The sequence below is a fragment of the Falco cherrug genome, chromosome 4 (genome assembly GCF_023634085.1).
Source record: "Falco cherrug isolate bFalChe1 chromosome 4, bFalChe1.pri, whole genome shotgun sequence".
Classification (NCBI taxonomy): domain Eukaryota; kingdom Metazoa; phylum Chordata; class Aves; order Falconiformes; family Falconidae; genus Falco; species Falco cherrug.
Genome location: NC_073700.1, coordinates 65,853,156 through 65,868,482, shown reverse-complemented (window position 1 = coordinate 65,868,482; position 15,327 = coordinate 65,853,156). Strand labels below are relative to the sequence as shown.

Genomic DNA, 15,327 nt, shown 5'->3' with positions numbered 1-15,327 from the left:
AAAATCGCCAATCTAACAGCAAAAGAAGTAGCTAGAAACTGGTTAAGATCATTAAGCTAGTTGAACTTCATCTGACATACACCACTGTCTGAGGAAGTCTCAGACCTTTTTCAGTAACCAGGAGAACTTGTTGAGGACAGCTGAAATATTGGAAAAACTAGAAAAAGTCAACAACCCTCAGAGGACAAGCAGAATTACAGACTTGGCAGTTTAACATCAGTCCCCTTTGAAACAAACTATTGGCAAGCGCAGAAAAGATAACGGGACAAGCAGTAGCCCATAGATTTACCAAGAACAGACATGGTCAAGTCAGTTGGATGTGACTTGTGAACAGAGCAGAAACAGGCTAAGAAAAACAGCTATGGGATGGTTTTAATATGTTAAACCAGGCAGTTCCTACAGAGAGTATCTCTCAGCAATTCAGAGTCACGCCAGATGGATGGATGATGGATCGAGACATTTCCTACCTGGATCTCTCTCTCTGAATGTACTCATGGTTTTCATTATTAATTAGGATACTACTGAATCTGCAGAAAAACCAAACGAAGGAACTTTGGAGGAAAGGATTAACATTTCAAATATTCTTGAAAAATAAGAGTAGACTTCCAAAATGCCATTAATTTCAATAACAGAAACTAGAAGGTAGTTTACATAGTTGGAATAATTAATTAAGCATACCGATTAGAAGTAGGGGAAAAATCTGCAAGCTGATTTTTCAGGAATGGATCTGGAAGTTCTACTGGATAACAGATACAGGAGTGAGCAATGTCAAGCCAGAGCAGAGACATAACAGCAGTTTCTAGATACATAAGGAGATAAGGAATAATGTTTTCCATCTCTAATGCAAGTACTAGGTATTTAAACTGCAGCAAGAAGAACTGAGAATAGATATTGTGGGCACAGACACTTTCTAACAAAGAGGTAGCAGAAGTTGTAGAGTCTGTGTCATTGTAAACCAAAAAAACCCAGGATGCACAGGATGCAACAAACATCTTGTGCAAATGGCACACCCAGGAGATCCTACCTTGGAAAAGTGACATTATGTCTCTTCTGGATTTGTAACTCTGCACCTATTTCTTACATATTGGTTCTACAACAACAGAGAAACGTAACAGGGGCTACATATAAAAAGAAAAAAATAATAAAATATAGCCACTCACCACCTTGTAATTAAAGAAATGCACCTACACAGTCTTAATTTTCTTTCTCCTTCAACAATGACAACCTATCTGCCAATTAGAATATGTGATACTTACTGTCTCTCTGATGTTTCCCCATCTCAAATCCCACATGCAGAAGAGACACAGGATTTAAAAACCTTTAATGAGCTACAACCCAGAATGGCTGTAGTAAAAAAAAAAAAAAAAAGGGGGGGTGGGGGGGTGGGGAGGTAATAAAGGTGATAAATTGATTACTGTAAGTGCCCTAATATATTGAGGAGAACAACATGCTTGTTTTTATTAAGAAGTTATATTAAAGAAGGCAGCAAAATACAAATGAAGATGTAAAGAAATGTAAAAATGCAGAAGAGAAAGTAAACATTATGCATAAAGACAGATGAAGTGCAAGCACCAATTTGAAACCAAGTGACATTGACAAAACTAAAGAAGACATTAGAATAATTTCCTCTAAGCTGGTGAAATCTCTCATGTATTTCACCCCTACCTTTCCTTATCCCCTGACCTTCTTGATTCATCCTTTGTCTTTCCAAAGTGAAGATACATCCCCCCAGCAGAGTATCTCAAAACTGCTTTCTTGGATCTTGGAATAATCAATTGAAAATCCCTGCTTATTTTGATTTTTAAAATCTGTAAATTACCATCTTACTGTATTTCAATGGAGCTTTTAGATTACTCTGCAGTTAACAGTCTGCAGCACTTTGGGGTGGAAGGTACATCTGCTATGTTATGTTAAAGGGTATGTTTCAATCACAGGCAAATGTATCAGGTACATAGGCAATACAGATCCTCCTATCTCCAAAACAAGCACTACCATGAATGAAATTTTCTTTCCTTATTTTCATGTCTGATTCAAGGGTCAGTGACAGTGCAGGATCACCCAGATGGGCAACCGGGACTGTTATCCTGCTGGGAACCATGTTGCATCAAAGAACATCATTGCTGTCTGTGAGCAAAATGGAATTTAGGGTTGGGGTTTTTTTTTGCATTACAAAACTGGCCAGAACAGCTGATATTTATACCTATGACAAAAGTTCCCTGATCATTAGATTAATTTAGCTCTAATCACTTATTTATCTCTTTTGCTGGACTGAAGTAGAAAGGAAGGTGATCACGAGAGTCAGCTGTTGCTGAAACACAACTTGGAGAAAGCTCCTGCTTGCATCACTCCCCCCTTTAAGAGCCCTGGTTTCCTCTCTCATGCAGGCTTTCTTGAACCTTTCTTCCCCTATTTCCACCCCCACGCCCCCACCCCCCCCACCCCCCCTGCAACTGGAGAACATTGCCAGAAAGCAGTACTGGTGGGTAAAATCTCTGCAGTTACGTGTGTAAGAAGCAGCTGTTCCTGTATATGCAAGAAACAAATGACACAGGCATACCATGTATCATACCATATATCAAATCAATCATTCCCAGATACTACTGGAAGTAACTGCAGGTCCAGCTACAATACTGTCATCAGTTAGTTGAGACGAGCCTGTCCAGCATCTACACTCCTCTAGCTGAAGTCTAGTGACAGAAGTGGGTATAAAATTCTGCCACTAGCTCTATTTCAGATCCATTACTCCGTGTTTCTAGAGTACTATGTATAAAGTAGCCTAATCCTGAACTTGGAAAATGAAACAGTCTGAAGTGACAAAAAATAGAATGAAAAACCCCACAACAAAGCGAGGGATTGTGCGAATCTCATGCACTAAAGTTTGAAGTTGAAAGAAAGGGAAAAGAAAAAAAGACCCCCACCAATAGAGAATTTAGCTTATAAGTCATCTATCACTCAAAATCTGATGGGTTTTCAGTTCTGTTCAACTCAATTACACTAAGTTCAGTAAGTTAATAATTATGGTACAGCTTTTTTAATTCTCAAGTAAGTATCTGCTACAGCAACTCTACCACTAACAGCACAGTTTATGTGGCATCAGAGGACACGCTGCTGCCTTATCCTGAAGTTCTTGGCATCCTGAAGCGAAACACATGTTACTGCCCTTACTTAGAACTGAAATTCCTAAGACAGCGCTGAACTTGTATGATCTGCAAGACAACTTAACCAAATTTGTAATTCAAACTATTGTAAAGACCACATAAATTATATTTGAAAATATATTGCAAGAGACTTGGCTGGACCTCGCCCAGTACAGTGTCTTGAATCACTGCAGAGGAAAAATAAACAAAATATACTTTCAGCATGATGTCTTAAAATCTTCATACTTACAATATATAGTTAAAGAAAGTGAAGACTTTTGTTTAAAATACTACCTCAGCAACTATTATTCCACAAAACCTTCAATTTGCATATCTCCCAAAGAAGTCAGTATTTTTATGAAGTGGAAACGGTCTAAAATGTTTTTCCAGAGCTCAATATTCTCATGCTTCATTTTGGTGCTCTCTTACAAAAATTACTGCAATTGATTTGTTTTCATGTACTGCACCCTCATCCATTATGTAAAAAAACACTGCCAAAAACAATGCTACAAATCTCAGTGAAATTAGAATATCCCTTGACAAGCAGACCCCATCTCAAAATAAATGAGAATGAGAAACACATTGCTCTGATTTTCTGATTCACAAAGGAATTTTTTTCTCCCCTTTTATGGGCTGGGAAGGGGGTGGAAGTTTTATCAGTGAAGATTTTACACAAGTCACTTCAGAAAATATTTATATTCTGAATGTTTGCAGTAATAACGGATTTAGAGGTAATAGTTCTTGTGAAAGCTGTTAAGTGGCATCAAAATACAGCAGCAGCAAAACTAAAGCTAAATTTTTGCATTATTTTAAAGATACAGATAACACTTAGGCTACGTAAGAAACAAAAATCCTCTCCTTATCACAGTATGTTGTCTTTTTTCCTAAAAGTAAGATAGAGCTGCTTGATGAAAATATTTTGCTTAAGGGGAAAAAAGTTGGGGTTTTCCAATAAAAATATTATGGTCTCTCTGGGAAATCTGGAAAGACACCAAGAGTGTCCTGCTGTTCAGCCCCCTACTCCATCTGATACTTTAACAGTTCCAGATGGCCTTTACTACAGGATGACCTCTCGTCTATTCTTTTATTATGACCTTTGGGTCACAAATTATCTATAGGATGCTGCTGTCATTCTGTAAGACACTGTTGTACACTTTCATCTAAAGAAGAAAGATGCTTAACATAAAAACTCATCTTTGTTAGGCTGACCTTCCAATGATGATCAAAACAGACAGTTATTCCAATCAATGTCATTGCTGGAGAAAATATGCGTCATTCTTTGCAACACTGACATTAAGAAACTAAGGCACGGTTTTACATCAGATCACTTTTGCAATTCTACTTGGCTAGAGAGCGTGGCATGTTATGGTCATGTAAAAAATCAAAAACATTGCTGTAATGGTTAGGGTGGGTTACACTGATTTGAAGGATATGGTGGGTTTGTTTTTTGTAAGATATTGATGTGGTTTTCATGCAAACTTCATGGACTGGAGGTAATAAAACTTCATGTAGGTTTTGTTAATTATTTGTCTTTCTCTGTCATTGTAAGCAGAACACACTGAACTTGCATAGGAAAATATAATAAATAGTCCCAATGTACTAAATAAAGTAATAAGGTTAATTTCTTTCCTGCTGTCAGTAAATTCATGTTAGCAGTCTCTCGTCAGCTTGACATCAATTAATGATTTTAATTCCAGACTCTTGTCACAGTACTCACCACCCTTTCGTCTAATTAAAATGGATGATGCATGATGAAGGGAAAACACAAGACTTCTGTTCTTGTTGTAACATTTCTATTCATTAGTATACTTTTACAACAAAGGGCTTGTGGCTTTAATGGTACTAGAGAAAGATGAAGAGTTTATTGTATGTTGGAGATAAAGACCTTTAAACCCTTAGGAAACATATAATACAGGAAGGATTTTATGGAATGGCCAAATCCTTCAGGAAAAAAAAAAAAGTGTCAATGTTATTTTAACTACAAATGAAGAGACAGAACGTTTCACTCCAGATGTAGGAACAATCGCTACATGAACAACACCCGCTGAAATCGCAGCCTTGTTTACACTCCCGCGAATGGCCTAGAGATCGCTCCCCGCAAGTGACAGTGGGACCGCCCGTAGGGCGCCCCGGGACCGCGCGCCCCGCACGACCACGCGCCGCGGCCACCGCCGCCCCCGGGCCCTGCCACCGCACCGCACCGCACCGCCCCCGGGCCCTGCCACCGCACGGCACCGCACCGCCCCCGGGCACTGCCACCGCACCGCACCGCCCCCGGGCCCTGCCACCGCACGGCACCGCACCGCCCCCGGGCCCTGCCACCGCACGGCACCGCACCGCCCCCGGGCCCTGCCACCGCACCGCACCGCCCCCGGGCCCTGCCACCGCACGGCACCGCACCGCCCCCGGGCACTGCCACCGCACCGCACCGCCCCCGGGCCCTGCCACCGCACGGCACCGCACCGCCCCCGGGCACTGCCACCGCACCGCACCGCCCCCGGGCCCTGCCACCGCACGGCACCGCACCGCCCCCGGGCACTGCCACCGCACCGCTCCCGGGCACTGCCACCGCACCGCACCGCCCCCGCCCGCAGCCGCCGCGCCGCAGGCAGCGCCCCCCGGCTGGCAGCAGGGCGCGACGCCTCGCTCGGCCGTGGGACGCCCGGCCGCGGCTCCCAGGCTGCAGCCCCCCCGGCAGGGCCACCGGTCCCCGGCCGTGCCACCTGCCCCCGGCCGCCGCGCCACCGCCGTGCCGGCAGCTCCCCCTCCCGGCCCGCCGCTCCCCCGGCGCGACCCGTGCCGGCGCTGGCGACGTCTGCACAGACGGGGACAACGGTAACAGCGCAATTATGCAAATGTAAATCCCTCCGCAAGCTAACGGCACAAGCGGTTGCGTTTCCCGAAACGGAAAGGGGGCAAAGCGGCAGCGGAGGAGGGTTCTGCTCCGGGTGGCAGCTACGCCCGTGTGCGCACGGAGCAGAGCAGCGCTCCGCTGGCCGCCAGCCCGCCTCCCGACCAGCGCAGCAGGGACGGGATCGTCCGGCTGCCCTCTCAGCGCGGAGCAGAGGAAGCCCCCGGCTCCAAAAGCTCCCATCTGACTGTTCCGTCATCCTCCCAGCACTTCTGGAGCCTCCGCCATAGCGCTTCCACCAGCACAACTCTTTAATTCTCCTCCAAACGGTTTCTCCTTATCTCCTCAAGACTCATCCTCACAACACAGGTGCTTAAGCACCTGATCCTGCATCCATTTCAGTGGAAGTTGAGGAAGAACACAATACTGAGATTAAAATGCTTTCATGGTAACCCAGATTTATAGAACATTAGTAAAGCTCTTAGGTCAGCATATTAGCCAAACAGAGAAAATATCCTGTACACTCTTCTTTCCAGAGGAGAAAGTACCTCCAGAGGCAGATTAAAGCATAAGCTCTACTCGCCCATAGCTGGGATCACACGCTCTGAATCATGAGATTACATTAGAATTGCAACTTCCATCTTTTAAGCATTATCTAGCAGTGAACCATGCTGGATACAGCTGCATTTCTTGAAAACTTCACAAAGAGGCAGGCTTATTTCGTTCCTCTGTTATCTCCTACCCGAGTACAGCCAGTAAGGTTGGTTGGGTCGAGGAGCACTTGGTTTGCAAGAGGCAGGCAGCCCAAGGCTGAAGATGGGGCCGGCACGCATGGCCTTACTATGCAGGTGTCAAAAGCTGGACGTGCCCGAGCTGAAGAAAGGCAGAACACAAGCAAAAGTTTTTGATTCGCTGGAGATTTATTTTGGAATGATCACAGAGCTGCAGGGGGGGGAGGGAACCCCAAAAACCCAAACAACAAAAAAGAAATCCCAGAAAAAATCCAACGGTCAGAGGGGGAGAGACAAAGGTATCAGAACCTGCCGTTTAGAGGGGTGTCTCTCCCAGCAAGGGCCACCAACAAAAACCAGAAGACAAAAGCAGTAAGTTTTCTGTCTTCACATCTTGTAAGAGAGGGATTATACTACAGGGTCTTGAAGAAGTCAGAACACATTTCAGGGCAATTCAGGTTGCAGGATATTGATGGACACACTGGCTACCTATGGAGAAAATCCTATTCTGGGAGGCCCTCAAAGACCATATGTAGAGAGTTTCTTAAGTGGAAAATTCTGCGGGTTTCCAAAGCCTTAGATCCAGCAGCACTGCTGAAGGTGACCATCCATGTGAAAACTAACTAGGTTGTAACACCAACCCTCTTGATCACTGATAAAAGTTTCAAAATCTAGTTTGAAGTCTCTCCTACACAGAAACCTGTGTAAGACTGTAATTAGTCTGAAGCATCTCTGAAAGCTCAAGACATTCCATGTCTCTCCAATCTGTAAAATCAATTGCTCTTAGGTAGATAAGCCAACCACAGGTGCATTAGGCACCCCTGGAACTGATAGAAGACCTTCGGTAACAACAGGGCCCAGAGCTGTTTTCTCAGTCTAACCAAGTGAATGTATCATCTCAGTGGTACCCAGTTTGAGTTGTCCAGTGACGAATGGTGGATGAGATGACAGCACGGCAAAGAGGCGGTCCAAGTTAGCATATATACAAAACAGCTGTATTGGGCACAGGAATAGAGCTAATTGAATTCAGGTCTTATTTGGCTTCCTCTCTTGTCTTAGGAGACAAAAAGCCAAGTTCAGAAAACCTATTGCTTAGTTTTGCCTTAAGGTTTTGATTGGTGCCATTGCTGGGGAGAAGCACCCTTGCAAACAGCACACCAGAGCCCGTCTGGATTTTCAGATCGGTGCTTGGCAGATATGGAAGGATAATGCAAGCAGCCTGCAGTAAACCAGCACTAAAGAACAGTGACATGGGGGCAATGTCCTATGGCCTTGGATGAACTGTTAATCCAATATTTGGAGAATTTACGAACAGCAAGCATTCTAGAGCAATTTTGGTAAGATTGGTGGATGGTCTCCTCAGATGACACTCTTAATTGTTCCAGTATTCTGCCTCATTGAAAGCTGCCTGTATTTTCACCTAGATAATTTCATTTTCTGTTCATAATTACTTTAAGATTGACAGTAAACATGTACCATATACAGCTTAAGAGATACACAGCTGAAGTAGTATGCACCATAATAGAAATTATTATTAATACTATGTTGATAAAAGGCAATTATATTAATTTTAATCATGGCAAATTGAAGAACATTAATTTGCTTATTTGCCTCATAATCAATATGAACATTACTTTAAAGATTTTAAAGAAAATACTATTATAATCACAACACTATTTGAATTATCAAGTCAAGGCATAATAATTCCATAAAACTGGGGCCATGATTGATTTTTTAATGGACCATTCACATGTTCTCTGACCCCCTAAGGATTTTTGCTCCTAGTCTCTCATACATAGTAAATTCATTAAATCCAACCTATTTCCCCAAAGTATTGCATCATTATAGAGGTATATAGTATCAAATACCAAGTAAAATAGAGCAAGTGAATTGTACTGCTAAAAACATCAAGGAGGAAAAAAACCACAGAAAACAAAGTTAAAATAGCAGCCATTATGAAACAACACTGACAGTAATATTTCACTCTGTCTCCTACTAAGCATTTTGAGGGATTTTTCAGTTAATTTGCAATAGTACTCTTCATTAATAGCATGTATCTAATATAATTATTTTCCAGGATAAAAAGGAAACTCTGCAATCTAACTGCAAAAATATTTAGTCTCTGTGGACCAAATCAACATCTGAATTATTCAGAAACATAAGGAAGCACCTCACACATTTGGTTGCTATTTTATTGTCTTTTATTAGTTGTACATGCCACTAGCCCAAAGAACTTGTGTTCTCTTATAGACATAACACAAAGGAAAGCAAATACACAGTTAGGGAAAGAGAAACGGGAGGAGGAGGACCCATGTTATGATAACATCAAGCTGTTATGAAGTTCTGGCACATGCATTTTCTGCAGTTTCAGTGAACACATAAAATTGTTTTTATGACACACAAGGAGTGAGATTCCAGGAAAGGTTCAAATTGGTTAGCATAACTTGATGCACAGGGATTAGGAATTTGCTCCATGCATTGGGGGGCTACACAAATAATTTCATAATTCTACCTTGGTACCCAGCGTGACTATTGCAACCTCTCTCACATCACCACATGGACAGTCTATACTCTCACCATTCTTACTGAGAGAGACATAGAGACACAGAAAACAGAGAGAGAGAGAATGAAGAAAGAGAAAATGTTACTAACTGGAAATCTCAAACCTTTCCTCTTCGAATACATCTATATGGCTGATTTTCTGCAGACTTAAGGTTACTAAGAAACCCTCCGTGCTAGGCAAGCTTGGGTTCAATAAAGTGTATTGAGCCAGGGATCAGCGCTGTGCACGTGTGGCTAACCTTCCCCCTGCCCTGAGCGGGCTGGAGCGACGGAGGCAGCCTGCAATGGCTCTGCACCCCTGGCATGAGTTTATGCACAATGTGGCTGGTCTGCCCATGCCTAAAGGAAAGTTGACTGCACAAACACCCTCATACCCAAAGTCACTTATTTCCTTCAGTTCCAGTGTTACCCTTAACCACTTAATCTGAGAGCACCTTACTCTTAAAAACAGGAACAAATTTAATGACCCTGCTTCATTTTTATTAAAAAAGAGAAAATAAAAACCAATCAGCAGACAAATATAAAAACAATCAAGCACTGTGATCTAGCCACCCTCTGCTGTCAGAATGGGTGGAGAAAGACATGAATAAATTTTTACATCAATTTATAGTAGTGTATCTGTTAAAGAGTAAAAAAATTCCCATAATGTAATCCAAACAGATGGTCACAAATGATAAAGTTTCTGCAGTTTAACAAGTTACTGCTGATCTTCATTAACTAATAAATGTATACTCTTAGCCTGCCTGAACTGTAACGTCAAACACAACCCCAAAAGAACTGAGAGCAAACCATTTTAAGTTTAACTGAGGAGACTATACAAGAGTTACTGTGGCTCTGCTATTCCAGAGAGCTGTTAAGAGTGATGAAGCCATTGCTTATAAACTTCAGTTCTTACCCGCAGAAGACCAAGGTGCATAGAGAGAACGATGGTTAAAGGGACCATCACGACTAACTAGCCACACTGCCTATACAAGGACAACAAAATTTCCCTCCAAAATTCCTGCATCAATCCTCAATTTATAGCTGAGCTATAGCATAATTTTTAGATAAATCATTCCAATTCATAGTTCACTTTCACTGCTAAATGTGTCTCAGTCTATTTATTATTCAGCGCTCAAACTTTGTAACCCTTTAAAGTTTGTCTCCTTAACTGCAGAGATGTCTACTCACAGAGATCTCTCCATGCACATCCACAAACATCAGTTAATTTACAACCTAAGCTTTCCAAGATTCTGACTAAGTTGATATAAGCGATACCAGAGTCTAGGCCCCAAATATCTAGGGCTACAAGAGACAGGATGAAAAGTAGATCGGAAGTATCGAGAAGAGTGTATGAAACATATATTATATAGGTTTTTAATGTTAAGGGAAGCTGACATGGAAAAATAGAGGTACTCACCACTCTTTTTTACAATTAGCAGTTTAATATACATATCATTCCATAAACAGACTGCATGACACATAAATAGGCTGAACTCCAGTGACAAATATACTGGTAAGCATAATTTTTAGGTTTTTTTTCTAAGTATATAAATGAAAAAAAACTAGATATGCAAGACTTTGAAGAAAAATACAAAACATACTTCATTCTATATAAATATTTCTTTCCTGAAAATGTCAATAAAATCAGTTATAGAATATATAGAGAAAACATTTCATTTTATTACTTTAGTCTCCTCAAGGAAAGGAGCTCTGGGTCTATAAAAGATACTTAATGCAGCCAAAAAAGCTGTTGATACTAATGTCCAAAATAAATCCATCTTTGTTTTGTTATTTAAAGTATATAAACATATCAACATTTGGGAAATTTAATCAGTGAAAATTGAACTTGAGTGATAAGATGTAAAAAAAACAAACTCTCTCTATCAAGGTTTAAGCAAATACTGAAGTCTACCTCTCCTGTTCTTGCTTCATTCGTATTCTCTCCTCTTCTGAAGTAAGAGCTTCCTGCACTTTTATTTTACCAGTTTTTTCACTCTTGTCATCTTTGCGATGTTTGCCAAACCTGTTAATAACACACAAAAAAAGAATCTAACTTGTGAAATGAACAAAACTGTATTTTCCTTTTCCTAAGACAAAGAGTCCTCTAAGAAGGGCTGCTTGGAAACCAGGAAAAGAAAGTGCAAAGACCTTAGAACCTCAATTTGTAATATTTTCAGGCTGCTTTTGCTTTGGTGTGTGGTTTGTGTGGCTTTTTTTTTGCAAGTTTTTTTTAAATTTTATTTGTATTTCACTCCACTTAAAAGTGTATAGAATTCCTCACTAAAGAACAGAACAAAACAAAACAAAACAAAAACCCAGGACTACACTCCTTTTTTCTGCCAGGATTTTGGGGCCGCTATTCTGAAATACACAGTCAAACAACGTTTTAGAAATTACTCAACACTATCACTGCCAAAGAACGCAAATCAAGTTTACATTAAATTAAAGCTTTCATGTATGAGCTGCAAGAGACACAGTGCTGTGTGTCTGAGAACTGCCCAGAGCGCAGTACCACCCTCCACACCCACCCCACAAGAGCAGTTTCACCACTGGATCCCATCCAAAAATGTAAATTTCTTCTTTTTCAGCACCAAAGTTTTTTTAAACTTTATTACTCATGACTTTTCCCCCAGGGGGTGTTCCAGTGCAAAGAGGGTGAGTGGAGGGATGGAACAGCTTGGGCTGTCCTAGCCAGAGCAGGACACTGCCAACCCAGTGTTTGCCCTCTTTATGGCTCCTCTTCCCCTCTACCAGCTACATTTCAAGTACTTTAGGTTTTCTCCATATTTGTACATTCCACTGTTTTCTTTTAGACTTTCAGGGAGAGCACACTTTGGCATCTGAGACACTCAGTTATTATTAGGACACAATTGCGTGTATTTCTTAGAAATTTCAGACCTACTCTGAAAGGAATTGCTTTTGTATAAACTAAACAAACACTTAAATACGTCTAAAGTTTAGATGACAATTTTCTATATAAGGCAGAAGGGATAACACGTATCTATTAAACGGTAACTTATCATAATACATACCTATTAACATCTATCGTACCAAAAGCAGCAAGAATTTTACTTTTTTTTAATCAAATGCTAGATGAGAGCAAACTGACACTTGTGCACTTTACACTCAGGTTCACATCAAAAGTGAAACGAAAGCACTGAAACGTGCAAACACAAGCTATGGTGTGGACAGGACACCCCGAATGCTCACAAACAGTGAAATAAAACAGAGTTCTTAAAACTTTCTTTTGACCCACGTATGTAAACAATTGTAGATATTTAGATTCCATAAGACTTTTATAATGTTTTCTCTTCTGTTCCTGTTGATTCTAGTACAAAGCCACTGTGTGGGCTGAAGACGTACCACATACCGACCCTGCAGAATGATTAATTTCTGGCCACTCAGTCAAGAGATGTTATTATACTGCGTAACCATGTTTATGGCTCTTAGGGCAGCTGTTTAAAAACACAACAACACAGAAATACAGATCAGGAGCATATACACAATCTTTAAAGTGCATAGCTGTTCTCCACAGTTCCCAGATTACTTCTTTCCAAAGTAATTCAGGCATCTGAAAACTAAAACTGTTCACTAATAACCATCTGAAAAGGGAAAGGCAGAGGACATGACAGGGTTGAGAAACACAAAATAGGACATAAAAATAAAGTCTCTAATTTTATAATATCTTACATGCAAAACTGACATACTTAAATTCAGTGACTAGAAACACCAGCATGTATCTTTTAAAACATCCACCTCTTTATTAGAGAGTAGTCAAATCCATTATACAAAACATTTACATATATGACAGAAGAGATTCAAATCAAGGTCTGGATGTCACCCACCAGACACAAAAGAAAAAAATAATGGTTAATTTAAAATATCCCTAAATCCTCTAGCCAAGAGAGGAGTTCTGGCAGAAAAACGGTGGAACTGAGCCATTTTACCCTGATAGACAGAGAGTGCTGGGGGTGGCAGGGGTCTGACTGACGGAACACGCAGAGCTGTGAGGAGACACACAACATATGTGGTACTGTAGCACAGCATCCGTGGGATGCCCGCATTTGCTTCTGTCTCCTGTCCTTCCTTGACCCATTCAAAATGTCAGGCAAAGCAAAGGGACCATATTCCAGAGTAGCCAGTTTATTTTTGAAAAAGAAGTAGTGCTTAAAAAAAAAAAAAATAGGAAAAAATAGACAAAATTGAATTAGTTAGTACCCATTAGATTTTGGCAGCAAAACAGAATTTCTGCCACCATAAATCAATTAATTGCAAGTATGAACAGAAATATATCAAAATCAATACCTTATTAAAAAATAAAGTACACAGGAAATTTCTAATAATCCTTGTAAGCAATCTAGTAAATGTCTGGTCAGGCTGCATGATTGTGAGGAAAGTATTTCTAACGTAAACAACACATAATGCAAACCTAGCAAAAATCAATGGTTCGAGTTTCCAGATCCAGCCGCCCAAGTCCAGAACACACCACGCTTATGCTGCGTTTCAAGAGAGGCAGAGGCAGGTTTACCGCACAGGCAGCACTTGGAACAGCAGGAGGGTTCAATTTGCTTTGATTCATGAGCAAGCTGTGGCAACAACCCTTCTTCTCTTACAGGGTTTTCTTCTGATCATCTGGCAATGATCATTCCTTCTGCCCTCGGGGACCATCCTGATAAAGCCTCCAGAAGACATCTCTGGTCCTTTCCCAGGCATTTCAAAGGGTGGCCATATTGCTCCCTCTCTGACTGGAGACTTCCCAGTGCCCATCTTTGACAAGCTCTGTGGTCATCCCAGCAGTGGACAGCCTGGCAGAGTATGAACCACGGTGGTCTTGCAAAGGTGCCTTCTCTGGACTTTGTCACCCGCAGAAGTGATATATCTGCCATAATCACCACTGCCTGTAACAAGTTCAGCAACATTAACTGCACTGTCCCTACACTCGAACCCAGAAAAATCAATGCCATCCTCCCCCCTCCCTGATTGTGTCTTCACGCTTTTAACACCATCACCTGCATAGATAGCATCTCTGTGATACTCAAGAAGTCACGGAGCCACACAGCAGTTTGGAAACACAGTGCCCTAAATGAGTCTGGCTCTGAACAAGTCTGCATATTTTAGCAAGACCTCTGTGAAAAAATATTTGGAAGTTCAAGATTTCTCTTTTCCACTGAGATCACAAGTCTAACAGCATCTCTGTTCAGCTTCAGCTTACAATAGTAGATGTAACACACCAACAAAGGAAAAACATTTTCCAGGCTCCACCAAGCACCTAAGAAAGGTGTTTACAAGAACTGTGATGGGCATGGATATGTACACACACCCCTTTTATTTCTGTAGAAGCAGTCAACACTCCCCACTCCAAACATCATTCGAAGGTTTTGGTAAGATTACTCTTGCTAACATAAGTGTTTGCTATTTATTTCTATTAAATGCATTTGCTCCATGAAGTACAATTTATAGTCTTATTGAAACCCACAGCCCAAATCAGCATCCTCTCCACCAAATTTGTAACAGACATTTATAAATTATTTAACATTGATATTCAAGCCAAGTTTAACTACAGAAGAGCAATGTCCAGCAGTACTAAGGCACACTATTAAAGCCAGCTGTTAACACTCCCTGTACTGTACTGTACTGTGGTGACTACACTGGTGTCCAGCTATTCCAAATCACCAGTCTTTCTAATTTCCTCAAATCGATGTTTCCTGCTCTGATTCATGAATATTAAGTAAAACAGGATGCTTAGAAATAAAAATAAAGAGTATTCAGATCACTGAAATTCAAGCAGTCTATGCAATATCCTTTCAAAACACCAAATGCACATCCCACAGCCCCTTTACAGCCAGCAGTAAAGCCCTGCCCTGCTGGTGTCCTGTGGCCCTTGTGTGAGTCGAAAGCAGTGAAGCGTGGGTCAGGTCCCCAGAATTTAAAAACTCAGTATTTAAAACACCCCAATTTAAATGCATCGGTCCAGTGAAAAGATCTGGCTTATCTTTGTAGAAGTTTCACCTTCTTAAATGTGCAAGTGGTGTAGTCCCTGACTTGCCCTTTGAACGTCAGTTCA

The 15,327-nt window shown here is 41.3% G+C and overlaps 1 protein-coding gene across 19 annotated transcripts in view; it reads right to left on the bottom strand.

Moving 5' to 3' along the window:
• Positions 1–15,327, bottom strand: part of PARD3 (par-3 family cell polarity regulator) — a 458,069-nt gene that overhangs the window by 107,322 nt on the left and 335,420 nt on the right. For 14 of the 19 annotated variants that reach the window (XM_055707486.1, XM_055707491.1, XM_055707490.1 and 11 more), the window contains one exon: positions 11,176–11,286. The exons of 4 other annotated variants lie outside the window; for them this stretch is intronic. In XM_055707486.1, the coding sequence (XP_055563461.1) occupies positions 11,176–11,286 (111 nt within the window). Of the gene's footprint in view, positions 1–8,902; positions 9,305–11,175; positions 11,287–15,327 lie in introns of those variants that run through there. One more of the 19 variants, XM_055707502.1, reaches the window with a different exon arrangement.